The sequence below is a fragment of the Arachis ipaensis genome, chromosome B7 (assembly GCF_059453495.1).
Source record: "Arachis ipaensis isolate K30076 ecotype BB chromosome B7, ASM5945349v1, whole genome shotgun sequence".
In the NCBI taxonomy this organism is placed as follows: Eukaryota; Viridiplantae; Streptophyta; class Magnoliopsida; order Fabales; family Fabaceae; genus Arachis; species Arachis ipaensis.
The window spans coordinates 4,050,581-4,078,329 of NC_142442.1; the positions used below are offsets into that span (position 1 = coordinate 4,050,581).

The window sequence follows — 27,749 nt, forward strand, 5'->3', positions numbered from 1 at the left end:
AATTAGTTGTCAACCAAAGAGAAATATACATTACTATTTTTAATTAGCTCTTAACTCTTAAGAATCATCCAGATGTTGGACTCTATTCACCATTGACTGCGAATTTGTTTCATTCATCAGAAACAAAACATAAAACATAGAGGGGAACATTATCATGAATAAATATTCTGCACCAAAACATTATCTCCGATGATAATATCCTTCAATCGAATGAGAGAAGGAACATGGTAAACTATTTGAAAATGGTCATCATACCAAGGAGTCAACAAAATCCTAAACTCTTGATTTTCAGGATTATGGTAGGCAATGCAACCATGTAATTGAGATGTACAGTTGGAACTTGCAGAATACTAAAAAATAGGAGTCCAAGATTCTCCAACTCCATATCTTTCCATCCTCCACATTGTGACAAGCAGCTCATTAAAATATATCAAGCAATATGCTTTGTCATGGGACGAGTTAATGACATAAAGGCAAATAAACCTAAAAAGTGATAATTGAATAGAAATTAACATAAAAATAAGAACAATTAAAATATTATTAACAGAAGAAATTAAAATATACATCAGTGTGACAAATATGGTAAGCCAAAATTTGACTGAAGCTAGAAACCAAGCGTACGGATTTCACAGTTTCATCACACTAACATGAATTAAAAAAGAAAGTAGTTGGCTCGAGTTTGTTTGAGAAACATTGGTAAAAAAAATTGTCGAAAGAATAATATAGTACTTAGCAAAAGAGTTGAATCAAACACGTTGATGCCTACGTGGCCTTCTTCCACTTTCTGCTTGTTCCTTTGATAACAGTTTCAGAGCTTCTTTCCCTTTTGAAGATCTTGTTCCTTTTCCTCTCTTCAGTTGACCACTTTTCCTTCAAAGCCTTCCAAGTAATTTCAAAGGTCTCGCTGAATCTCCTTGCAACTCTATGAATCTGATCCCTTTGAGGGTACATGAATCCATAAGAAAACAAAAGCCTCATATCCTTTGCAAATTCATCAGGCCTTGAATACACGAATTTGTGCAGCTTTGACTCTATATCCTCAAACCCTATTGGCTTCAACAACACACTCTCACATTTGTTACCAAGAATCCATAACTTCTTGGGATCCAGAGTCTTATTGAAAGCCCAGCCATCTCTTCCAACCATGAAGCGCTTCAAGATCACCCAACACTGCATCTTTTGATAACGATCCATTCTCTGCTCATTCAGAACAACCTTCATCTCCTCTTCCTTCTTCGAACCGGTTCTTGGGATTCTTGAACATGCATTGTGATGTTCTTCCTCTTCCTTCTTTGTGTTCTTCGAGTCAAGCACCTTAGAACCGGTTCTTGGGATTCTTGAACATGCATTGTAGTGTTCTTGCACAGAAGATTTTGTGGAAATAGAAACTTCAGAAGTTGCCAACTTTCTTCTCTTTCTGCCTCCGCCAGAATCAGCACCATCATCGTCCTTCTTCTGTTTGCACTGTGCATCAGTTGACAAGGTTCTAGAACCTTCTGCATCGCTCTTTCCCACTACATTACACGAGTATTCAATAGTGCTGCAATGCTGATCTTTCTTCCTCTTCTCAGAAGCCATAAATTCTGGTCCAGGCTTTGCAGTATCAGCATCATGCTTTAGTTTGCACTCTTCGGATGACACTGTTCTTGAACGCGACAAACGAAGCTTAATTATGAGTCTCTTTCTTGGGGCAACCTCTGCCTCTACCATTGAAAAGCTTGGTTGTTGATGTTTCGAGTGAACAAAGATTTCAAGACTCGATCTTTGGTAGGATTAATTACGGAAAGAAGAAACAAACAAGTTCGTGGGGGTACAATCACTACTACAATGTGGTATAATATAGGACTAAAAGGGTTTGCTTTACTGGTTTACTTACAAAACAAGGCAAAATAATATAGGAGACATTATATATGTACATTCTTTTGGACTTGTGGTAGTTCTTTTTTAATATGGTTTGTTTGAGTGAAATCCTATTTTTTCAAGTTATCTTTTTTTGAAAGAGTTATCTTCTTTTAAAAAATTTTATAAAAAAATAAAAATAATTTTATGTTTGGATATATTATGTAAAACGATTTTTTTTGTTTATTAATTATATTTAGGTATAATAATATAAAAATATTTTTTTGTTTATTTATTATGTAAAAATTATCTTTCTTTTAAGGAAAAAGATCTTTAAAAAAAATATAAATTATAGCTTTTTAAGTTATACAAAAAGATCTTTTGGATTAACTTAAATGAAAAGAATTACTTTTGTGTACACCTTTCTTTCATATACAATAATAAATTAATAATAGAGGCATATTCAAATTAGTATAGAGTTGTTGCATCTGTTTTGTTTTCTCAAGCTCTCTTCTGCTGTTATTTGTTCTTCAAGCGATTGCATACGTCTATAGCTGTTTTCAGTTTCTTGGAAAGTTTGCCAATCGATGTATCTAAATATATATAATAATGTATTAAAAAAAAAAGTAGTATTTAACTACAAGTTCCATCTTGGCCGCATTTGAGGAGATTTATCTGGTATACTCTTTCCTCACTTTTTCTCCATTTAATTATAATAGAGTATATATGCATAAGAATCAAGAAAACCAAGAAACTGCAGAAAATGTTAGTAGTTGATCAGCAAGTTATCTAGTTAGTTATCAGTTATTCTGTTGTGACTAGTCTTGGAGTTAGCAAGCTGACTCACCTTTCATTTAGCATAGCTTATATATGTTGTACTTGAGACTGATAATAATTCTGATTCACAATACAAACATATTTTTCCATTTTCTGCACAACTCATCCCTAATGTTTATGTTTGCTATGATTTCAACCACTCTCACCTAAACAATTGCAAAATCAAATTCTGGTGCTAAGTGCTATCATAGTAACACCATCATCATGGTTCTGACTTTGTTACTCCCTCTCTCCATGCCACTCTTATTTTCCGCTTATTTTTGTCATAATTGAGTTAAGACTGTTAATCCTTCTTATGCAGTTGTTAAGTGAGTCACCCTATTCAGCCTTGATTTCATTTCATATCTGAAACATCACTTATTTGAATGTCATTGTTATTATTATTATTATGTATCTGAATTACTTCATTGTTTTCTATATCATTCTGTATTTGAATGGATTTATAGCCATGTATGCAACCCTTGCAAGCAGAGAATTCCAGAATCACTTTTATCTTGGAGTTCATTGAGAAAAGACTTAAAGAACAGTAGTTGCTGAGGGTGCAGGGCAAGAGAGTACAGGGCGATGATAGCAATTAGTCAAACATATGAATTGTCAGTTTTCATGCTTGCAGGACCACTTTGCAAAACATCAAGTACATTGGTGAGATCCCTTCCATTTAATGGCAGAAACTGCTACATCTAAAATAATGTGATTAACTGTAATTTATTTAGATGTAATTAAAAAATAATTGAATACTATTCTTAAAGGAAAGAAGAGAAGTTTTTCAATTTCAATTGTAGATAAAGAATGTGCACTATTCTTGTGTTACAAGTAATGAACAGAGGAATGTAAAGCTTAAACTAAAAGTCTTGGTTATCAGCTTTGTATAGTTGGTCTTAGTTGAATGGTCTAACAAAAACTACCAAATCAGGTTTTATTCTAACTAACTCTAATTGGTTATTGCACGTGAATATCTATTGTGTATTTGAATACTAAAAAGAAGGGCTAGAAGTAATAAATTTGTATTAACTAATGGGTCGATCACTCTGCATCATAGTATATAGTATATCTTGAAGCTGAGCCTTGTATAAATATGTTTCTTATTTTATAATCTCAGTGATACTTGCCTTAAGAGAGAGCATCCAAGAAAAAAAAAGTGATATACTTGTCTTCACTTTGCAAGCTAAGATCATTTCCCAATCTCAGCTATATATCTATCTCATGTTGAATAATGTTGCTCTTGAAATTTGGAACATAACACAACTTGTATGTTTTATAAGGTTGTGCATGTTTCCTATTCCACCCATGCTATTCAAACTCTTGTGATTCTTCCAGAACTTTTGATCTCTGACAAAATGTTCAACTGTTGTTGTATTGTGTTGTGTTGTGTAGGATATAGTAAGTCAAAGGCAACACTTTTCAAATTCACAAAGGCCTCAAGGTAAGTGTGTCTTATTATATTGCATTATCCTCCAAATTTTTCCTTTTGATCTCTCTGCTAACATAATTAATGTAGAATTATCTAATTCTATAAAAAATGGTATATAAGTTCTTTTAGAATTTGGATCCTCTAAATTTATGCTTTTTTTGGCCTGTTTCTTGACATAGTGATCTAACTATGCTTGGTCAAAATTTACAAACACAGATATTGATGTTCCGGGTGATTCGGCATCAAAACTGAGTGAGAATGTTAGAGTAGCTAGTCCTTATGGAGATCCTTCAAGTAACATGCTAAGAGATGATGATCCAAGTGGTGCAGTATTCCTGCGCACAAACTGGCAGTTGCAAGGGTACTTACAAGAGCAAGATGATATAATTGAAAAGTATGCATCTTGTAGGCCTTGAACTTCTCTTGATATATTTGAATATGGAATTGTAGAAGTGCCTTTCATCTATAGTAAATTTCATTTTTTATTCTTGTTGCAGGAATGGAGTTGCTGTCTCTTTGAATGGGTTGAATTGTTCTACGACAGCTACAGAAGTTGGCACCTGAACTACATCCAGTAAGCTTAGGAGGTTATTTTTTGTGTTATTTATGGGCTTCATTTTTTTTGTTATTGCTGATCTTGATTTTTACATCCATCTAGGTTCACTTTCTGAGCTACTTGAATAGTCTTTCTCATGATGATTATATTGCTGCTTTGGAGAATCTTTATTGCTACTTGGATTACAGGTATTTGAACTCTACTGATATTGAAATTGGACAATGAATTGTTAATTCCTCATTTGGTGACTAGTTATTTTAAAGCAAGTGATAGAGGTAAAAAGACATAATCATTGTGCCTGGTGTCCATGCTGGATGAGAGCTTTAGATCATTCTATCTAGGGTACAAACGAGGCCTTGTTGACTATGTTGCCAAGTGTCACTTTTCTCGGTTGTTGTAACTTATCTGTCAAACCATTATTTGTCTGAGTAATACTTCCTCAAAAGGTTGACTTTACCTTGTGTAAGAATTGTGTATCAATTTTCATGACAATTATTCAATTATAATATGTACACTTTACTTAAGAAATTGCTATGCGCCATCTCATCCCCAGCTATTTCCTAATAATAACTAAGCAAAGAATTTTAATTTGGCTGAATTAGACCTTAGCTTCTTATCCCAGGAAGGAGAAAAAGGTACTGGTTGCTGCTAGTGTTAGTCAGTGTTAAAAGAGAACACACTGTTTAAAGGGTTGCGTTTCACTTTTTATATTTGGCATATTATTTTTCCAGGCCGCTGCTGTGGCACACTCCCTCTTCTGCATCTGCTACAAGTACAATCTGCAAGTTGAGAATGCTTCAGTTCTTCTTTTACTTGCTGAAATTCACAAGGTAATGTGATCATATTATTTGACACACTTTTGGTTTGTGTATTCTCTGTAAGTTTTTAGAAAATAAAAATTGTATGGAGCAAATAAGCCAGTAGAATTGGGGAGAAAAGAAAAGTCAAGTAAGGAAATGCTTGGGTAGATCCATAGATGATGTCTGTGTTTGTATAGAGGCATTAAACAGCACCATGGTTTCATCTAAGGCAAAAATTTGTCATGAGTCGTGATTATTGATGCATATCTTTTATATTCTTCAATTTACTAGCTTATGATATTTTTTTATTGTGTATACTTTTTATGTGAGATATTGAAACAACCTAAATGATTGACTACATTGTGCCAGCATTCCTACTGTTGTCTGTTCTCTACTTTAAATCCGGAAACGCAGTTCTAGGCCTTCCATATGCATTAGCAAGCCTTTCATTCTGCCGATCTTCTAAAAGCCTCTGCTACTCTTACTCTAGCTGAGTTGTGGCTCTCTCTTGGATCAAGCCATGCGTTTTCACCATAGTAAGTTAAGTTCACGCGAAGTTGATAACTGCACATGAGTTTTCACCATATTCTATACCTTTGGTGTACACTTAGTATAGTCCTTCTTATATACACACTAATTTGACAAGTGGCTAACTAAAAGGGCAAACTATTCATATAGATGGCAAGTTGGAATTCTAATGAGGTAATGAAGATTAAAGCCATGTTGGAGGAGGGACAACCTCGCTTTAAGGACATATTCTGACTAAGAAACTAGAAACAAGAGTTTACCAAGTTCATGAACAAGTCAACTACTACACAGTTCAAGTTGATGGAACATGCGATGTTATTCTGTATTTTTTTTTTGCGATTCGAATCCAGAGAAATCATTTTCAATTCACAAGCTTAGGACACCTAGCTAGCAGCTTCCCCTTCATATTTTAATGTTCAATATTTCTGCATGTTTGAGAAGTTGAATGATTTCTGTAATCATCCTTGGAACAAAAAAGTTGCCACTTTGAAGCTTGATTACTGCAACACTCCATGGAAGATAGTAGCTTCAATTGCTGGAATTTTTCTTATTCTCACTATTATTCAGACAGGATTTTCTATCCTCCAAGTAGTACTAGCTTAATGCATGTGCTTTCTAGCTTGGATGATGATTATATACTAATGTGTCAATCACTCATGGTATTATCTTGAGGCCGAGCCTTGAATAAATATGTTTCTTATTACATAATATCAGTGATACTTGCCTTAGAACATTATACTTGTCTTTATTTTTTTCCCAATCTCAGCTATATATATCTATCTCATGTTGAATGATGCTCTTGACATTTGGAACTGTGGTTGCATAACACAACTTGTTTTTTTATAAGGTTGTGTGTCCTATTCCACCCATGCTATACAATCTGTTGTGATGCTTCCAAAACTTTTGATTGTAAAACAATGATTACTGACACAAGGTTCAACTTGTACTGAGGCAAAGGCCACACTCTCATATCGTTTCACTTTTCAAATACACAAAGGCTGAAAGGTGAGTGTGCCTTATTATATCGCATTATCCTCCAATATCTTTTTAAACTTTCTGCTAATATTAACTGATATAAAATCTATCTATGTAAATAGCATCTATGTAATCAAATAATCAATTTCATAATTTCTTCCAGTGTTGTAACAAATAAGTATATAAAATTCTAACTAAAAAGGAAAAGTATTAATCTATTCATATAGATGGCAACTCCGAATCCTAATGACGTTGTAATGAAGATTAAAACAATGTTGGAGAAGGGACAACCTCGCTTTACAAAGGAATGTTGCATCTACAAGGTTCCCCACAACATCTATGCATACACTCCAGAGATTGTTTCAATTGGTCCTTTTCACCATGGAGATGAAAAATTGCTAAAGATGGAGGACCATAAAAGACTATATTGCAAACAATTTATTGAAAGATCAGAGACAAACAAGTTAGAAAGTTTTGTGAATTGCGTGCAAGAGCTTGAGCCAAAGATTCGTGCTTGTTACTCAGATGATACCAAGCTTAGTAAGGAAGAACATGTTATGGTGATCTTGGTGGACTGCTGCTTCATATTAGAGTTTTTACTCAGGTACCATTTCATGCTTACGCGTGGCGATGATGCTATTCTTTTGCCAACACGGTTAAGGGTCTATATACGATATGATTTGTTGTTGCTTGAGAATCAAGTCCCATTCTTTGTTCTTGACAAGCTTTACAATCTAGTTTTTCCTTCTACCTTCATTGGTCGGAGCCACGATAGGCATCCTTTGTTGTTAAGTCTCGCTCTTTATCATGTAGTTCCTTGTAGAATAATCTTTCCTGGTGATTATAAGGGTGAGTTATCAGTATCCAATGTTGGTGGAATAGCTCATTTCACATATCTTTCTAGAAAGCTTCTATTATTGTCCTGCAACTTATCAATCTCTAGATGTTCAAGAGAAGCACAGATAGTGCAAATTTATAGTGCAACTGAGTTGAAGGAAGCAGGAGTAAAGTTTGAGGTAAAGAAAGCTAGTCAATGCTTACTAGACTTGCAACTTTCTGGTCATACTTTGAGAATCCCATTCTTTAGAGTGGAAGATATTACTGAGGTTATTGTGAGAAATTTGTTAGCTTTCGAGCAATGTCACTGTATCAATGAATCCTACCTTGCTGACTATATTGCTGTGTTAGATTTTCTTATTAACACAGACAAAGATGTAGATTTGCTTATTAAGAATGGAATAATTGAGAATTGGTTAGGTGATAGTAATGCAGTGGCCAAAATGTTCAATGGTCTTGGAGTGAACATTATGTATCCAGATTTTAATGTGCAGTATTCCCTTATTTTTCAAAGGTTGAATGCTTTTTGTGCACGCCCTTGGAACAAAAATGTTGCAACTTTAAGGCGCGATTATTGCAACACTCCATGGAAGACGGTAGCTTCTATTGCTGGAATTTTTCTGCTTGTTCTCACTGTTGTTCAGACAGTATTTTCTATTCTCCAAGAAGTACACTAGCACTAGATTAATGTTTTTCTTTGTAATGGGAAGAATTGAAGTGTTTATTATGAACATGTGGCCACTTTATTCTGTAATTATTGAAGACCACTTTATAAGGCAACTCCCTTCTCTGTAATTGTGTATCAAGTTTGAATGTGATATTTTTTTATTATTGCTTTCTGGTTTCAATACATTATTTAGACATCTTTATTCTGAAATTAGTATTCAAACATCATGTTCTATCTTAAAAAGAGCGAAGGCTTTTCAATTTCAACTGGAAGATAAAACATGAATTTAGACTAACATTGTTGGCTAATCAATAAAGATCATCATCATCCGACAAAGACACAAAATGCCATATAGTCATGGTTTTCCTCAGTGTACTAATCAAAAGCTAGAAATGATACAAACTAGCAAAAATGATTAAAAAGAAATACTAACCAACATGACATGAAGAGATACCAATAATTTTAAGAGAAGATAATTGTAAAATCCCTACAATACCCTTACTCCTCTTTTTCCCAAACCCTGAGAATGAAAGAAAGAAAAAGAGACAGAGAGGAGAACCAAGACGCCAGAGAGAGAAAGAGAGGGAGGCGCGCCGTGCCTTGTTGCCGTCGCTGAAGCATCCATCATCGCTGTGGTTGCCTGGGTCATCGTCGAAGGGAGCCGTTGCTAAGCTTGAGAGAGTGAATGAGGGAGCTTCTTAGAGAGAGAAGGGGGTTCACGGAAGAGGAAGAACCGCGACGAGGGAAGAAGGGAGGGCCGCCTCCCTCACGGACAAGCCATTGCCGTTGAGGCCGCCGCTGTCTCTGTTTGGGGCCGCCGTCATTGCTGAATGAAGGAGAGTTTGAGCTGGCCAGAGAAGGGAGGAAGAGAGGGTCGCGATGGAGGAGCCGTTCACCATCGTCGCGTCTGCTGTTTTGGTCTTGCTCAGCCCCACACCCCCTTCATTCTTGTCTCTGAATCAGTACCATTTTCCCCTATTCTGACTCCATTTGTGAAACTGTAATGCTTCCACCTTTACTCTGCTGCATTTTGTTCTTTTCTTACATGCTCTTGTTTTAATTGCAATGATATATGTCTCTGTTTTAGTACTATCGCTCAACTTTTGTTATGTTTCTGCTGGAAATTATCTCCAGTATTGGTATTGGTGCTGTCATGGAACGGTTGGAGCTGTTGATGTTACAATTACATCTGCGATGTAGCCGTGGAAGTTGCTGCCACTGTCTCGGTACAAATTCTATGCTCTTTCTTTCCATGGCATTCAAAAATGATCATACAATTTGCAGAGTTCCAGCTTGAACTATTAATGCAGTCCCTTTTTCTTTCTTGGGTGATTTCCTTGATTATATTTTTTTTGTGTCTTTATTTATTTGTGAATCATTCTTCCCTTCCTGGTACCGTTTGCGTCACCTGTTGATGCCATAGAATATGTATAGGGAAAGGTGGATTTATAACATGCATGGAATGATGTAAGTGTTTAAAAGTTAAACAAAAATCAACCGATATATATATATATATATATATATATATATATATATATATATATATATATATATCAAGAACTGCTAACCCTAATTAAAGTAATAAACATAGTATAATTGGTAAATGACAAATAACAAAATCCTTCGTTAATGACATTCCATATTATATTCTGAAGATTATCGTGACATACATTAAATATGCAGGATATATTGAATTTTTTCTGAGATATTCTGACATTATTCTTCCCGATCGAGTCTACATTACTTTTATATCTAGTAGGTACAATATAATCAACTAGAAAAAGTTCCTCTAAAAGGAGAATGGAAGGGTGTATCTACCGTTGAATCATTTTGAGTTATGATTACAATACTTTTGTTGATCTAGAGGTACATAAACATAAACCCTTCTTGCCTTCATATTTGAAAAGCAAGCTGACTGTAGAGCTAAGGGCATATTTGTCTTGCATGTTCATGCAATTTATACTGGAAGTATTACACAATAAATTTGGAAAATGTATTTGAATTTGGCTTGATGAGGTTAAAAATCTTTAGTTATTATCTCAGTATTCAAATCCAAAGATGAGAAACTCCCTCTACATGTTTATCTAGGATGATCTTATTCAGCATTTGCTGATTTTAAATACATTAATGAAAAATGTTTGTCTAGTTCTCTCTTCATTGGCAAGTTGCTGTGTCTATTGGTCCTTTGATGTGCCATAATATTTCTGGCATCCGCTGGGGAACAATTAATTGTTTATATATTTTCCTTGCAGACAAGTCTTTCGGAGGGAGAAAATGACAGTAGTTTGACCAGGATTACCAAGGTCTATGTTTCAGGTTTGTGTTATATGCTCTGCCCGAATAACTACTATTGAAAGGATTAAGTAATTAACTAATCTTGTTTTGCTCGTGGGTCTTTCATATTGTTTATCGGTGTTAATAGGACTTTAAGTTGAGTGGAAACTATATACAAACTAATCTATAAGTATTTAAATTAATATAGGGTGTTTTGGTTTTAGTCCCTCAAAAAAATTTTCTTGGAGTTTGTTAGCAGGCTTTTCCAATATTTAGTCCTTACATATTTGATGCTACGAGTGTTAGTTCTAAACTTTGATCATTGTAAGTCTAAACTCTCCTATATTTAGTCGTTACATATATTGGAAGTTTCTTTTTTGGTCCTTGTAAATATTTGATAAACCTTCTTTTGGAATTAAGGATTTCTTGATGCTTTCAAGAATATAGTTTTTTTTTTTTTTTTTGAATTCATTTTATCTTACAGCATATCCAGATAGATCTGCAGTTAATGATTTAATTAGTCTTTGCTTAAATCACATTGAGAAATCTGGCTAGTTTATTTCTAAATTGAATTTGTGCCCTTGGTATACTAAAATTATAATATAACGGAGTACTAAATTCAATCTATGGTTGCTTGGATGTCGAGCCAGTGGCTGCAATTTTTGTTTGTTCTGTGTGACATACTCTTTTCAAAAATCAATTTAGAATTATTTCTTTTACTATGACTTAAATCATCTATCCATGTCAATAAGATTCAATAACTTTTTTACACTAATTATTGATTTCCTAACTCTTCTGTCCTGGAACTAGCAGTGTAGAGGTTTGCAATAAAGCACGACATGGGAAATTAAAGTGAAATGGAAGAAGCTGAGTGATGCTATGAGTGTTATTTGTGATAAAAATCTACCACTCAAGTTTAAAGAGAAAAAATTTATGGCACAGCTATACATGTGAGAAAAAGTTGGGTTAGTGGAAGTTCTAGTAAGTAGATTAGATTAGGCTGAGGGTAGCTTAATAGTCAAAGATAGGGGGAGACCAAGCACACCTACATGAAAAAGCATTTAGATGAATTTAGATTTTTACAGTAAGACATGTTCCATAAGAAGACACTAGCTTAGTCCATGCAATCGACCTTACACACTGAGATAAGGTTTGGTGGTGGCTGTGTTGATAGGGTTGTCAACAATTGTTTACTTGCACTGGAGGTCTTAAAAATAAACTGAAACTCAGATACTAATTGATGATATCTTTGTGCATTTTGTCATTGTCTTTCCTGTTATTAAGGTGTGTTCTGTCGTACCTCTTACAGGTTGGAATCCAAGGGATGCAGATCATGAAGCCGCAGAGACCGAAAGAGATTCATTTGTCAAAATCAATTGCAAATGGTGCTAAAAAAGTTAACGGTACTGCTATGGGAATTTGTCTTCAGCTGGGTTTGGTATCAAGGGAGGATAACGTTGAAGTTGAAATGGCTAATTGGGAAGTGGAAAATCTAACATTCACTGTTAAGCAACCGGTAATGGAAATTCCATATTTAATCATGATGTCATTGTCTCTCTCTTTATGATCATTGTGTGTGATTAAGATTTTACTATGCAGATAGAGGTGGTTTTAACCAGTGATGAGGCTCAACACCTTCTTTTTCTGTGCAAATCTGAAGTTGATTTCATGGGCATGCAGGAAGTGAAGGCATTGACAAGATTTTCTCTCCTAAGCACAGCAGAGATGATAGTGTCCACAATAGGGGATTTTGTCCATCACCGAAGCTGGTAAACAAAAGCTTGAACAAATCGACGATGGAACCGACTTTAACTTTGTTGGAGGAAGCAGTTGCAGATTCGCCAGGAAAAGATCAATGCCTTAATCAGTGATTTTGGTATTTCAGAGTCCTCTGGGCAGCAACTTACCATTGCTAAAAAACTCAGTCAAAAGATTGAATCAATGGAGGGTTTTATTGAAGCAACTATGGAATAAAACTTAGTCCCATTCATATTTGTATGTAATTAGAATTTAAGATTGTCCTTTTTCTTTATTGATATATTTTACATAGGTCCCAATTCTTTTTGTATATAGCAAAGATCATATTGCCGAGTGTTGTATAAAATAGTTAGAAATTACGATTCTTCATTATTGTAAGAAAAATTTTGTTCGGTTGAGCCTGTACTGCTGCGAAATAACAATTTTGGTAGCTTACCTTTATCTCATGAAATTTTCTTTTGGGTGTTTTAATTTGTTCATGTGTAATACTGTATTCAGGAAATGTTTAATTAATATTTATCAAGTTAAAATTGCTTTAGATAATGGATAGCATATTCATTGTGTTCAGTTATATTGTGTGAATATGTGCCCTACAATAATACAGACCACTCTAGTTTTTGGTAAGTACGTGCCAATTTTGAATTTTGTGTCACCGTAAAGAATAAAGAATATGCTGTAATACTGCACTCCTATATTGAGTCTCAGTAAGATGATGAAGCCAATAATAAGATTAACATGTTTGCTAAAACTTCAAAGGCAAATAATAATCAAAGGTAAATAATAATGAAAGTCTGTTAAAAGCTGTTTCTAAACTCAAATATAAACTTGGTCACTGGAGAACAGATTCAAAGACAGAACCATGAAACAACCATTGAAGTGTTAATAACAACTTTGTCATATCCAAAAAACAACCAATTCAAGTGTTGTAAAACAATTGTTATATCCAAAAAATAACCCGTTGATACTACTTTGTAATTCACAGACAAAATGTTGTTACATGAATAATCTAATGTATGATCATTTCTTTCAACTTAAGAGTATTAAGCTTTTGCAATTTCTAACCCAAAAAATACATTAACATACTCCCTAAACCCATCCTCATCAGCCAAAAAATAAGTTTATCTAATCTTGTGAAAGGTGTGGCAGGTGAGCAAGCTGTCAGACCCGGCCTGATGGCACTTCCCAGCAACTCGATCCACGTGAAGTGTGTCAGCCACCTTCTCCAAACCGCCATAGAGGCCATTGCAGAACCTCATCACATGCTTCACATCATAAGCATTTCCCCCAAACAGCTCTTTTACAAGCACCAAGAACTCCTCCAAGCTTTTCGGAAGAACACCCCAAGTCAGAATCTTCACCAAATATCCAATATCATAAGCACCATGGAATGTGACCCATGTCAGTGCTTTGTTTAACAGCAGCCCAGATGCTGCTGCCAACTTCGCAAAATGCACCGAAGAAACTCCAGCCACTGCATTGCGTGCAAAGTCGATGCCCTGGCTGCGTAGGAGTGCCGCAGAGTACTTTGCGTGGATGTCACGCATGAGATTGAAGTCTCGGAAATTGAATTGCCAGATGTAGTGAGTTCTGTTGTTGGTTCCTAGGTCAGGGAGGTTGTCGTGTTCATCGGAGAGAGTGAGTCCAAGCTGGATGATTTTGAGGGCGTCAACATTGGCCTTCATGACTTGGTAAGTTTCCTCTGGAACAATTCTTGTTGCGGGGCAGGATGACTAAGCCGGGGAATTCAGTGTCAATGGAGACAAATCGATATTTGTCAATCAAGCTGCTTATGATTTGGAACTCGGAATCAGCGTTGGCAGCCCACACTTGCCTGATCACAACCGAACTATTTGGACTAGGCTCTACAAGCGGCACTCCACAAATCTTGGCTGAGCAGCACAATAAAAAGGCGGAAAACCAACAACCATGGGCAGTGGCATCAGAAAGTGGTTATTGAAGTCGTTCTCGTTCATCATCGACCCTCGTCGCTGTTGTATATATGGTCGTCATGCTCTTCCTGGAAAGCAAGCAACTCTGTTAAATAATTATTAGAAACTGAAGAAAAAGATAGAACAAAGGAATGTAAATTGTGTGCTGTGTATGGGTGACTGGAAACGGTGCAGTACTTTTTCTTTGGGCGGGTTCGTCTAAGGAATGCTTTGAGGCTTGGGTAGATAGGGGTATGAGTAAGAAAAGGAGTTTCTTGCGGTGACGTGGTTTGTGTGAAAGGGTAGGAATGAGAGATTTTCAACAATGTTATGTTTGATGAAGAAAGAATGAAACCTGATAGAGCACCCGGAGAGGGAGCAAAGAACCTTTCATGCAGGTGTGGACGTTGTTGTTTAGGTGCTGCCTTCTACTAGTTATTATTGAAAACTAAAATTTGATAATCAATTCAAAGACAACCAAATGTGAAGATAGATTAAAGGGTGCGTTTTGGTCTTTAGTCTTTAGTCTTTAGTGTTTACCTACGTCCTGTGTCAAAGATATGTATGATTTATAGGGGAATATATATATTTTTACTTTGAAAAAAATATATATAAAATAAATCTGCAACACATCACTTAAATACTAGTGATTGACACATTAGTAAATACTGCTAGCTTTTCCATTTATGAACATGTTTAAACTAATATCTATGAATATAATTATTCTTTATTATTCTACTAAGTTTTCCTTCAATGAACTCCAAGATAAAAGTGATTCTGGAATTCTCTGCTTGCAAGGGTTGCATACATGGCTATAAATCCATTCAAATACAGAATGAAATCAAGGCTGAATAGGGTGACTCACTTAACAACTGCATAAGAAGGATTAACAGTCTTAACTCAATTATGACAAAAATAAGCAGAAAATAAGAGTGGCATGGAGAGAGGGAGTAACAAAGTCAGAACCATGATGATGGTGTTACTATGATAGCACTTAGCACCAGAATTTGATTTTGCAATTGTTTAGGTGAGAGTGGTTGAAATCATAGCAAACATAAACATTAGGGATGAGTTGTGCAGAAAATGGAAAAATATGTTTGTATTGTGAATCAGAATTATTATCAGTCTCAAGTACAACATATATAAGCTATGCTAAATGAAAGGTGAGTCAGCTTGCTAACTCCAAGACTAGTCACAACAGAATAACTGATAACTAACTAGATAACTTGCTGATCAACTACTAACATTTTCTGCAGTTTCTTGGTTTTCTTGATTCTTATGCATATATACTCTATTATAATTAAATGGAGAAAAAGTGAGGAAAGAGTATACCAGATAAATCTCCTCAAATGCGGCCAAGATGGAACTTGTAGTTAAATACTACTTTTTTTTTTAATACATTATTATATATATTTAGATACATCGATTGGCAAACTTTCCAAGAAACTGAAAACAGCTATAGACGTATGCAATCGCTTGAAGAACAAATAACAGCAGAAGAGAGCTTGAGAAAACAAAACAGATGCAACAACTCTATACTAATTTGAATATGCCTCTATTATTAATTTATTATTGTATATGAAAGAAAGGTGTACACAAAAGTAATTCTTTTCATTTAAGTTAATCCAAAAGATCTTTTTGTATAACTTAAAAAGCTATAATTTATATTTTTTTTAAAGATCTTTTTCCTTAAAAGAAAGATAATTTTTACATAATAAATAAACAAAAAAATATTTTTATATTATTATACCTAAATATAATTAATAAACAAAAAAAATCGTTTTACATAATATATCCAAACATAAAATTATTTTTATTTTTTTATAAAATTTTTTAAAAGAAGATAACTCTTTCAAAAAAAGATAACTTGAAAAAATAGGATTTCACTCAAACAAACCATATTAAAAAAGAACTACCACAAGTCCAAAAGAATGTACATATATAATGTCTCCTATATTATTTTGCCTTGTTTTGTAAGTAAACCAGTAAAGCAAACCCTTTTAGTCCTATATTATACCACATTGTAGTAGTGATTGTACCCCCACGTTCGTTTCTTCTTACCAAGCTTTTCAATGGCAGAGGCAGAGGTTGCCCCAAGAAAGAGACTCATCATTAAGCTTCGTTTGCCTCGTTCAAGAACAGTGTCATCTGAAGAGTGCAAACTAAAGGATGATACTGATACTGAAAAGCATGGACCAGAATTTATGGCTTCTGATTCATGCGGTGAGAAGAGGAAGAAAGATCAGCATTGCAGCACTACTGAATTCTCGTGTAATGTAGTGGGAAAGAGCCATGCAGAAGGTTCTAGAACTTTGTCAACTGATGCACAGTGCAAACAGAAGAAGGACGATGATGGTGCTGATTCTCGTGGAGGCAGAAAGAGAAGAAAGTTGGCAACTTCTGAAGTTTCTGTTTTCACAAAATCTTCTGTGCAAGAACACCACAATGCATGTTTAAGAATTCCAAGAACCGGTTCTAAGGTGCTTAACTCGAAGAACACAAAGAAGGAAGAGGAAGAACATCACAATGCATGTTCAAGAATCCCAAGAACCGGTTCGAAGAAGGAAGAGGAGATGAAGGTTGTTCTGAATGAGCAGAGAATGGATCGTTATCAAAAGATGCAGTGTTGGGTGATCTTGAAGCGCTTCATGGTTGGAAGAGATGGCTGGGCTTTCAATAAGACTCTGGATCCCAAGAAGTTAGGGATTCTTGGTAACAAATGTGAGAGTGTGTTGTTGAAGCCAATAGGGTTTGAGGATATAGAGTCAAAGCTGCACAAATTCGTGTATTCAAGGCCTGATGAATTTGCAAAGGATATGAGGCTTTTGTTTTCTTATGGATTCATGTACCCTCAAAGGGATCAGATTCATAGAGTTGCAAGGAGATTCAGTGAGAGCTTTGAAATTACTTGGAAGTCTTTGACGGAAAAGTGGTCAACTGAAGAGAGGAGAAGAAACACGATCTTCAAAGGGGAAGAACGAATAATAACGTGCACCAAAAGTTTTAGTACAAAGCTCTGAAACTGTTATCAAAGGAAGAAGCAAAAAGTGGAAGAAGGCCACGTAGGGATCAACGTGTTGGATTCAACTCTTTTGCTAAGTACTATATTATTCCTTCGACAATTTTCTTTACCAATGTTTCTCAAACAAACTCGAGCCAACTACTTTCTTTTTTAATTCATCTTAGTGTGATGAAACTGTGAAATCTGTACGCTTGGTTTCTAGCTTTAGTCAAATTTTGGCTTACTCATATTTGTCACAACGATAATTTCTTCTGTTAATAATATTCTAATTGTTCTTATTTTTATGTTAATTTCTATTCAATTATCACTTTTTAAGTTTATTTGCCTTTACGTCATTAACTCGTCCCATAACAAAGCATATTGTTCTCCTTAGTGTTCTCCTAATTTTCTGCAAGTGCTTAAAAATTGTCTCGAATTTATTAGAATTTAAAATTGTTATTTGGCCAAACAAAACTATTAAGAGAGTGAGTCCAAGCTGGATGATTTTGAGTTCGTCAACATTGGCCTTCATGACTTGGTAAGTTCCTCTGGAACAAGACTCCGGTAGTTCTTGTTGCGGGGCAGGATGACTAAGCCGGGGAATTCAGTGTCCATGGAGACAAATCGATATTTGTCAATCAGGCTGCTTATGATTTGGAACTCGGAATCAGCGTTGGCAGCCCACACTTGCCTGATCACAACCGAACTATTGGGACTAGGCTCTAGAAGCGGCAGTAGCTCCATAAATCTTGGCTGAGAAGCACAATAAAAAGGCGGAAAACCAACGACCATGGGCAGTGGCATCAGAAAAACTCTCGGTGGTTGTTGAAGTCGTTCTCGTTCATCATCGACCCTCGCCATTCTTGTATATATGGTAGTCATGCTCTCCCTGGAAAGCAACTCTGTTAAATTATTAGAAACTGAAGAAAAAGATAGAACAAAGGAATGTAAATTGTGTGCTGTGTATAGGTGACTGGAAACGGTGCAGTACTTTTTCTTTGGGTGGGTTCGTCTAAGGAATGCTTTGAGGCTTGGGCAGATTGGGGTACGAGTAAGAAAAGGAGTTTCTTGCGGTGATGTGGTTTGTGTGGAAGGGTAGGAATGAGATAATTTTCAACAATGTTATGTTTGATGAAGAAAGAATGAAACTTTGACCTACCATCTAAATTGTGAAATAAGAAAGAAGATTAATTTTTTAATATATACTAATTAATAAATATAATTTAAAATAAGGGTCTATTTTATTTCACTAAATGAGATCCAGGAACTCAAAAGACAAAAATATTTTACTAGTTGTGTGATGATTGTAATTGTTAAACTTTACAATGGATGTACACAATTGAAAATGGAAATGAAGATAGAAAACTATTGTTTAACAGAGTTGGGAGATTTGAATTGATTCACTTCATGCCTCAGCTGGACTCCACATTTTTTTATCTTTCTCCATCCTTTCAACTTTAACGTTGTTGCTATTGATTGTTGAGAGATCCTTATGCAGCATAAAAATAAAGATATATGAAGAGATACTAGTTTAGGATATGGATTGATAGTTTGTTGCAAATAGAAATCATTTTACTGACCGTGGACTTCCATCAGATTTCAGATGGAATGACTATACAAATTCAAACAGTTAATTTATTACTTGAAACTCATGGGGGTGCCCGTCCCCAAGGGGGAGCAGCATGGTAAGTTCTTCTTACCAGTATTCTGAATTGGTTATCTACTTTAGTTTATTTATGCTCTAAAAGGAGAATGTAAGGGTGTATCCACTGTTGAATCATTTTGTGAGTTATGATTACAATACTTTACAATAGGTATAGAGGTACATAAACATAAACCCCTTGCCTTCATATTTGAAAAGCAAGCTGACTCTAGAAGAATGTCTTCTTTACAATAGGTATAGTGATGTTCATGAGGCCCTTGACAACAAATTAGGAGGTAACCATGGTTAATACCTTAGGGCATATTTGTCTTGCATGTTCATGCAATTTATAATAGAAGTATTATTTAGTAAATTTGGAAATGTATTTGAATTTGGCTTGACGAGGTTAAAAATCTTTAGTAATTATCTCGGTATTCAAATCACAGAGATGAGAAACTCCCTCTACATGTTTATCTTGGATGATCTTATTCAGCATTTGCTGATTAGAAATACATTAATGGAAAAATGTTTATCTAGTTCTCTTTGCATTGGCAAGTTGCCATGTCTATTGGTCCTTTGATGTGCCATAGTTTTTCTGGCATCCCTTGGGGAACAATTAATTGTTTATATATTTTCCTTGCAGGCAAGTCTTTTGGAGGGAGAAAATGACAGTAGTTTGACCAGGATTACCATTGCAGGTCTATTTTTAAGGTTTGTGTTATATGCTCTGCCCGAATAACTACTATTGAAAGGATTAAGTAATTAACTAATCTTCTTTTGCTCATGGGTCTTTCGTATTGTTTATTGGTGTTAATAGGACTTTAAGTTGAGTGGAGACCATATACAAACTAATCTAAAAGGATTTAATATAGGGTGTTTTGGTTTTAGTCCCTCAAAAAAATTACTATAGGACCATAAAAGATTATATTGCAAACAATTTATTGAAAGATCCGAGACCAACAACTTAGAAAATTGCAAATTTATAGTGCAACTGAGTTGAAGGAAGCAGGAGTAAAGTTTGAGGTAAAGAAAGCTAGTCAATGCTTACTAGACTTGCAACTTTCTGGTCATACTTTGAGAATCCCATTCTTTAGAGTGGAAGATATTACTGAGGTTATTGTGAGAAATTTGTTAGCTTTCGAGCAATGTCACTGTATCAATGAATCCTACCTTGCTGACTATATTGCTGTGTTAGATTTTCTTATTAACACAGACAAAGATGTAGATTTGCTTATTAAGAATGGAATAATTGAGAATTGGTTAGGTGATAGTAATGCAGTGGCCAAAATGTTCAATGATCTTGGAGTCAACATTATGTATCCAGATTTTAATGTGCAATATTCCCTTATTTTTCAAAGGTTGAATGCTTTTTGTGCACGTCCTTGGAACAAAAAAGTTGCAACTTTAAGGCGCGATTATTGCAACACTCCATGGAAGATGGTAGCTTCTATTGCTGGAATTTTTCTGCTTGTTCTCACTGTTGTTCAGACAGTATTTTCTATTCTCCAAGGAGTACACTAGTACTAGATTAATGTTTATATTGTGTAGCTTGGATTGGATGATTATATATATGCTCAATTCTCAATATGGTGTAGTAGTTTTGATATGTTTGTATTTTGGAAGAATTGAAGTGTTTATCATAAACATGTGGCCACTTTATTATGTAATTATTGAAGACCACTGCATATGGCATATCCCTTCTCTGTAATTGTGTATCAAGTTTGAATGTGTTGCTTTGTAGTTTCTATGCATTATTTTCACATGTTTATTCTGAAATTAGTATTCAAACATTATATTCTATCTTAAAAAGAGCGAGAGCTTTTTAATTTCAATTGTAAGAAAAAGATTAATCATCCAACAAAGACAAAATGCCATATAGTCATGATTTTCCTCAATGTACCGATTAAAAGCTAGAAATGATACAAAATAGCAAAAGTTTTTAAAAAGAAATACTAACCAGCATGACATGAAACAGAGTAAAAGATTAGCATATCTGGAAGAGATACCAATAATTTTAAGAGAAGACAATTATACAGGACTCAACCATTCAACATGAAACATCGTGATCTTTACCTGCTCCGGAAACATTTGAAGCTTTGGAACAATAATGCTCCGAAATCAATTGGTAAGGTGATGTGCAGCAGTGGCTAAATTGTTCAATGGTCTTGAGAAGAACATTATCCATGAAACTTTTAATGCTGAGTATCTTTGTATCTGTATAAGACTTGAATGCTTTCTGTAAACTTTTGGCACAGAAAAGTAGCCACACTCTTGTAATGCCAAAAAGAAAAGCTAGCAGTAGTAAATTTGTAATTACTAATGTGTCAATGACTAGTCATACTGTAGTATCCTTTAAGTCTAAGCCTTGTATAGATATGTTTCTTACTTCATAATCTCAGTGATACTTGCCTTTGAACATCCAAGAAAAATTAAAGGGATCATATACTTGTCTTTGTTTTGCAGCTAAGATGAGCTTCTTTTCCCAATCTCAGCTATATATCTATCTCATGTTTTCTATAAGCTAAGAAAAAAATTTAACTGAACTATAAAATCAATCTCTGGCAGAACAATGATTCTAAACTAATTTTCTATATATCAGTGACAATATCAAGAAGAACTAGTAAAAGTGAATAACAAGAAGTACAAATCAACATGCCATAACTTGCATAATAAGTAATACACTAGCTATATTCATTAAGATCTCAAGAATTTTATTATCTAAATAGAAAAATTTTCCTCCAAGGACTGACTTTGGAAACAACCCCAGCCTCTGAACCATAACCAATTGCAAAACCATCCAACTTAGACTCTGTGAGGACAATCTCAGTTCTAATGACTGCAGCTTTATCCTCCACAATCTTGAGTTTCTCTCTTAGCTTAGAAGCTTCTTCGTTCCAATACTTCTCTTCCTCACGCAATGCTTCGATCCTTGCAAGATCGGCCGAAGATAGGACTCGTTCCATAGCAGGACTCAACCATTCCAAATCGAACTTCATGAGCTTTGCCTGCTCCCAATACATCTGCAGTTCTTGTTTATGGTTTATCCAATCTCTAATCCTAACATTATGCAACAGAAACAACAACCTTCCTAAGCTATCAAAAGCACTCTGCCTTAACATTTCAGAGTGTTTTCTCTGGCTTTCTATCAGATTTGGATTATTGGTGCATGCTTCTTTGAGCAGTGGCAGAAATGATTTGTCAACCTGACACAATCCATAAAAATCCACCATCTTCCCTGATGGCCTAGGAATTGTAGAGGAGTAGGACTGTGCGACTTGGAGCTCCGAACTTGTTGAAGAAGAAGATTCTGGATACTCAGTTGCACCAAACAACCGACAAAGAAGTTGATGTAATGCCTCTTGCCATTGAAAATGTTCCTCATTATAAAGCGCATTCATATACTCACTGATATTGTCCCTGTTGGTAGGTTTCTCTTTAAAGATTATCTTCCTAGCAGCATAACGGACCAAATCATGCATTAGCACATGGTCTTTACTTGTAATTGAAGGCATCAACAAGCTAGAGTCCTTGAGGCTAGTGATGGTTGCAATCACATCAGTTTTGCTGCACAACCTTAGTCTAATTACATGTTGGAACAGATCTTCAATGAGAATTTCATAATCTTCTGGATACATACCACATATTAAGAATATGATTTTAGCTTCTTTGCTTGCAAGTATAATATTATAGATCACCACTATTATCTGGATTATAAAATTAGTACTATCATCTTCCCAATTCAAACCCTTCCCTCTTGAACTCATTAAATCTTTCAAGACTTGTTTCCATAGGTAAACAGTTCTTGCTCTTAGAGCTGACCCCAATATTGAAATGGTAAGTGGTAATCCTTCACAGTGTGCTGAAACTTCCTTTGCTATAGCAAGTAAGTCCGGCTCGAACCGATCATCATGGATGCCTGCGCACCTCTTGAACAAATCCCAATTTTCTTCTAAAGTTAAAAGAAATAGATGAAAGCTGCGTTGACATCCCATCAAATATGCAACTTGTTGACTTCTCGTAGTTAAGAGGACTTTACAGTGATTGTTTAAAATCCCAATCTTTTGCAGATCAAGCTTATCCCATAAGTCATCCAAAATTATGAGTACATGTTCTTCATTTCTTAATCTAAGTGATAGTTGTCTCTGTCTTTCAGCTAGATCGGATTCCTCTCCCAATCGAAGTCCTAACCCGGCAGCTATGTCACCTTGAATCCTCTTGACATTTTCAGCTGTTGTCACATGAACAGGTAGAACAAGGTCAAACATGTTCATCTCCTTTACTCTTTTACCTACATGCCTTGCTAAGGTTGTCTTTCCTACTCCACCCATGCCGTACACTGCCACACTGGAGATGCTATCATCTTGTAAGGCTTCGAAGATTCCATTGAAAGTGCTTTCTCTTGATTCAAAGTCAAACTGCATAAAACAACCCGCCTTCAATTCTATCAACTTGAACTGTGTTCTTTACCTGTTCTTGTACTTGCTCAACTTTTGTCTCCAGTTTCCTCCTAAGATGTTCTGGTTTCATCGTCAGAACATGTCCCTGATGACCCATTAGAAAGCTCACAAGCACAGATATGGCAGCAAGTGCAAGGTGATGATGTATTACTCCAAATTTTCTCCCTTTCTGTAGGTTTAAACAATTGTTTCTTATCATATATAACAACAAATCATTTGATTCAGATAGCTGACTACACCTAGATATATATATGCTACTGGTCTTAAGAAAAAGTTTTGCAAGGTATATATGAATTCATGAAACCATACCTCAATTTGCTTTCCCGAGTTACTCAGAAGTCTTCAAGGACTCTTCTGTTGATCTCTTCTTGTGGTTGATCACCAGAAACAGAATATGGCAATACTGATTGATTGATAAAGAACAAAGTTACAAGAGATTCATCTCAAGTACTTCAAAAATGAAATCACCACTATGATAGGTGAAAGTGAAACGCGTCTATCATAATCTGGTTATTAAAGAGTAAAGACCCTGCCAAAGTCATTTTTAGACTAAGAACTAGTTTAATGACCCGTGCATCACGGGAAACTTTAATAATAGATCTTTTATTTTTTTTTAACTAATTAGTTCTCGTTGACTATTTTTTAGTTAGTTTTCTAATGGAACTAAAGCTAATTATATGCGTTCTAGACGAAAAATTAGGCTTACTTTTTGTAGTAGTCGAACATAAATTTGTAGAATCAGGACATGAGGCTTTGGTAGATCTTTTTGTTTCAGGTTAACATCTCTACAAAGGTGAGAATGTATCTGCAAAAAATTTTAACACTCAAATTAGTATAGTCTAAGAGATATAATAATAATTAGAAATAGATAATATATTTTAGATGTTTATTGTTAAGCCTTTTATGTATAGTGTTTAGAAAGAATATCTAAAAAGATTCGGATAGAGATCTGTGCGAAATAAATAATAATTTTACTACAATTGGTTCTTTTTTTGAATGTTCCTCATTGCCACTGACTGTGGACTTCTATCAGATTTCAGATGGAATGTCTATACAAATTCAAACAGTTAATTTATTACTTGAAACTCATGGGGGTGCCCGTCCCCAAGGGGGAGCAGCATGGTAAGTTCTTCTTACCAGTATTCTGAATTGGTTATCTACTTTAGTTTATTTATGCTCTAAAAGGAGAATGTAAGGGTGTATCCACTGTTGAATCATTTTGTGAGTTATGATTACAATACTTTACAATAGGTATAGAAGTAACATAAACATAAACCCTTGCCTTCATATTTGAAAAGCAAACTGACTCTAGAAGAATGTCTTCTTTACAATAGGTATAGTGATGTTCATGAGGCCTTTGACAACAAGATAGGAGGTAACCATGGTTAATACCTTAGGGCATATTTGTCTTGCATGTTCATGCAATTTATACTGGAAGTATTATTCAGTAAATTTGGAAATGTATTTGAATTTTGCTTGACGAGGTTAAAAATCTTTAGTTATTATCTCAGTATTCAAGTCACAGAGATGAGAAACTCCCTCTACATGTTTATCTTGCATGATCTTATTCATCAAGTCCCTTTCTTTGTTCTTGAGAAGCTTTTCAATCTAGCTTTTCCTTCTACTTTGAATAGTGGCAACCCAAGCCATCCTTCTTTATTATTAAGGCTCGCTCTTGTTTATATGGTTCCTCACAGTACCATTCCCGGTGATATTGATGACATAACTCATTTCACAGATTTATCAAGAAAGTTTCTATTAGCATCCTCTCACTTATTCCAACCATCAGCCTCTGGATGCTCAAGACAAACACAGCTAACACAACTCTGCAGGAGTGAAGATTGAGGTAAACAAAAATAGTAAATGCTTACTGGACTTGGAAATTTCAGGTCATACTCTCAGAATTCCATTTACTAGATTTCGAGCAATGCCATTGTATCAGTCAATCCTATCTTTTTCTTGGATTTTCTTATCATCACAGAAAGGAATAATTGAGAATTTGTTAGGTGATAGCTACCATGTTCTTCGATCCTTAATAGCTTGATGTTAACACATATTCCACTTAATTTAATTCATGATGGATTATTATTTAATTAGTTGTCAAGCAAAGAGAAATATACATTACTATTTTTAATTAGGTCTTAACTCTTTCAATTTCATGGAATATTTTTCTACAATATATACATTGAATGACGAAATAAGGTGGAAAGTGTGTGTAATCCACTTTGTTTCGACAGTATATATTATGCATGGCACAAAAGATTTATAAAATCAAACTACTTTTACAAAAAAAAATATCGTAGGTTGACAAAAATCTCTGACTAAGAAGACCAAGGTCTCTATAGATAAAAAATCAAATAACAAAATTTTTAGTTATTATTTTTATATGAAAAAGTCTAATTTTTTATTTGAATTATATTATTTTGCTAATTTTATTTTTTGTAGAACAAGTAGAAAAAATAGAGAATGAGAGAAAAAAGAGAGAAAGATAAAGATGAAGAATGAGAGTGAAAGTAAGAGTTTGTTAATTTTGGAAGAAAAAAAAATTATTTTAACTGTAATAAAAAAATATCGGATGACATATTTTAATTTGTCAAATTACTAATATAAAATATAAATCATATATAGAGTGAAAATGGTAGAGAGAAATAGAAAAATGGAGAGAGGTAGATAAGAGAATTTAAGAAGGGAGTTTATTAATTTTGGAAAAAAAATATTTTCTCTCAATTTTAATAAGAGAGTGTCATGTGACACATTTGATTATTAAATTAGATAGTAATATATGATACATAATATAGGTATATTTCAATTTTAATTTTAATTTGAATGCAATTAAAGAATGTCATATTGCATATTTTGATCTCAACCCACACTACTCTTGTAATGCCAAAAAGAAAAGGTGTTTGTAACTAATGTGTCAATCACTGATCATGGTATATCTTGAGGCTGAGCCTTGAATAAATATGTTTCTTATTTCATAATCTCAGTGATACTTGCCTTAGAGCATCCAAGAAAAAAACGATATACTTGTCTTATATTTGCAAGCTAAGATCATTATACTTGTCTTTATTTTTTTCCCAATCTCAGCTATCAGTATCCAAGGTTGGTGGAATAGCTCATTTCACAGATCTTTCTAGAAAGCTTCTATTATTATCCTGTAACTTATCAATCTCTAGATGTTCAAGAGAAGCACAGATAGTGCAAATTTATAGTGCAACTGAGTTGAAGGAAGCAGGAGTAAAGTTTGAGGTAAACAAAGCTAGTCAATGCTTACTAGACTTGCAACTTTCTGGTCATAGTTTGAGAATCCCATTCTTTAGAGTGGAAGATATTACTGAGGTTGTTTTGAGAAATTTGTTAGCTTTCGAGCAATGTCACTGTATCGATGAATCCTACCTTGCTGACTATATTGCTGTGTTAGATTTTCTTATTAACACAGACAAAGATGTAGATTTGCTTATTAAGAATGGAATAATTGAGAATTGGTTAGATGATAGTAATGCAGTGGCCAAAATGTTCAATGGTCTTGGAGTGAACATTATGTATCCAGATTTTAATGTGCAGTATTCCCTTATTTTTCAAAGGTTGAATGATTTTTGTGCACGCCCTTGGAACAAAAAAGTTGCGACTTATTGCAACACTCCATGCAAGACGGTAGTTTCTATTGCTGGATTTTTCTGCTTGTTCTCACTGTTATTCAGACAGTATTTTCTATTCTCCAAGGAGTACACTAGTACTAGATTATTGTTTGATATCTTTGTAATTGGAAGAATTGAAGTGTTTATTATGAACATGTGGCCACTTTATTATGTAATTATTGAAGACCACTGCATAAGGCAACTGCCTTCTCTGTAATTGTGTATCAAGTTTGAATGTGATATTTTTTTATTGTTGCTTTCTGGTTTCTATACATTATTTACACATCTTTATTCTGAAATTAGTATTCAAACATCATGTTCTATCTTAAGGTTTGAAACATTACGATCTTTACCTGCTTCGGGAACATTTGTAGCTTTGAAACAATAATGCTCCCAAATCAATTGTTTAGGTGATAGCAAAGCAGTCTTGAGGAGAACATTATCCATGAAACTTTTAATGCTGAGATTTAATTTAGAATATATTATATAATATAATTAATTTGAATCTTTGTTCTTGAGAAGCTTTTCCTTCTACTTTGAATAGTGGAGCCATCCTTCTTTGTTTATATGGTTCCTCACAGTACCATGACATAACTCATTT

The 27,749-nt window shown here is 34.6% G+C and overlaps 4 protein-coding genes and 1 pseudogene across 9 annotated transcripts; 3 read left to right on the forward strand and 2 right to left on the reverse strand.

Moving 5' to 3' along the window:
* Positions 1–828: 828 nt before the first annotated feature.
* LOC107609524 (UPF0481 protein At3g47200-like) lies at positions 829–20,821 on the forward strand. 5 transcript variants are annotated; one of them, XM_088493664.1, is made up of 9 exons: positions 860–1,832; positions 3,123–3,318; positions 4,051–4,099; positions 4,304–4,481; positions 4,585–4,661; positions 4,746–4,831; positions 5,375–5,473; positions 5,813–5,979; positions 6,122–6,677. In XM_088493664.1, exons 2-5 carry the CDS (start codon positions 3,241–3,243, stop codon positions 4,649–4,651), a joined length of 372 nt encoding a protein of 123 aa, XP_088349790.1. In that variant the 5' UTR covers positions 860–1,832; positions 3,123–3,240; the 3' UTR covers positions 4,652–4,661; positions 4,746–4,831; positions 5,375–5,473; positions 5,813–5,979; positions 6,122–6,677. The 5 variants fall into 5 exon arrangements, with proteins under 5 accessions (XP_088349787.1, XP_088349789.1, XP_088349790.1 ...); XM_088493661.1 differs by adding an exon at positions 7,174–8,555 and having other exon boundaries at positions 829–1,832; positions 5,375–6,976; XM_088493663.1 differs by having other exon boundaries at positions 829–1,832; positions 5,813–6,677.
* Positions 8,993–13,025, forward strand: LOC107609522 (uncharacterized). 2 transcript variants are annotated; one of them, XM_016311519.3, is made up of 5 exons: positions 8,993–9,450; positions 9,585–9,676; positions 10,703–10,766; positions 12,034–12,240; positions 12,324–13,025. In XM_016311519.3, the coding sequence occupies exons 3-5, from the start codon at positions 10,758–10,760 to the stop codon at positions 12,495–12,497; spliced, it is 390 nt and encodes a 129-aa protein (XP_016167005.1). In that variant the 5' UTR covers positions 8,993–9,450; positions 9,585–9,676; positions 10,703–10,757; the 3' UTR covers positions 12,498–13,025. The 2 variants fall into 2 exon arrangements, with proteins under 2 accessions (XP_016167005.1, XP_016167008.1); XM_016311522.3 differs by lacking the exons at positions 8,993–9,450; positions 9,585–9,676 and adding an exon at positions 10,198–10,316 and having other exon boundaries at positions 12,324–12,643.
* On the reverse strand, positions 13,601–14,164 carry LOC107609521 (putative CCR4-associated factor 1 homolog 11 pseudogene; annotated as a pseudogene).
* A 791-nt stretch (positions 20,822–21,612) lies between the features above and the next one.
* LOC110264798 (disease resistance protein RPS5-like) lies at positions 21,613–24,025 on the reverse strand. Its single transcript, XM_021107026.2, has 2 exons — positions 23,820–24,025; positions 21,613–23,679 (listed from the first exon to the last, which is right to left on the reverse strand). The coding sequence occupies exon 2, from the start codon at positions 23,472–23,474 to the stop codon at positions 21,768–21,770; it is 1,707 nt and encodes a 568-aa protein (XP_020962685.1). The 5' UTR covers positions 23,475–23,679; positions 23,820–24,025; the 3' UTR covers positions 21,613–21,767.
* A 1,012-nt stretch (positions 24,026–25,037) lies between these two features.
* Positions 25,038–27,483, forward strand: LOC148550182 (uncharacterized). The gene is made up of 2 exons (XM_088493446.1): positions 25,038–25,225; positions 26,588–27,483. The coding sequence occupies exons 1-2, from the start codon at positions 25,038–25,040 to the stop codon at positions 27,363–27,365; spliced, it is 966 nt and encodes a 321-aa protein (XP_088349572.1). The 3' UTR covers positions 27,366–27,483.
* Positions 27,484–27,749: the final 266 nt, after the last annotated feature.

What these genes read in the sequence shown, in the direction of transcription:
- LOC148550182 (XM_088493446.1), top strand. Translation starts at nt 25,038, where the DNA reads ATGAGAAACTCCCTCTACATGTTTATCTTGCATGATCTTATTCATCAA. An exon ending in AGTACCATTCCCGGTGATAT is followed by an intron (nt 25,226 to 26,587) that starts TGATGACATAAC and finishes TTTATTTTTTTC; the next exon opens with CCAATCTCAGCTATCAGTAT.
- LOC107609522 (XM_016311519.3), top strand. An exon ending in CATTCACTGTTAAGCAACCG is followed by an intron (nt 12,241 to 12,323) that starts GTAATGGAAATT and finishes TTTACTATGCAG; the next exon opens with ATAGAGGTGGTTTTAACCAG.
- LOC110264798 (XM_021107026.2), bottom strand. Translation starts at nt 23,474, where the DNA reads ATGCAGTTTGACTTTGAATCAAGAGAAAGCACTTTCAATGGAATCTTC.
- LOC107609524 (XM_088493661.1), top strand. Translation starts at nt 7,174, where the DNA reads ATGGCAACTCCGAATCCTAATGACGTTGTAATGAAGATTAAAACAATG.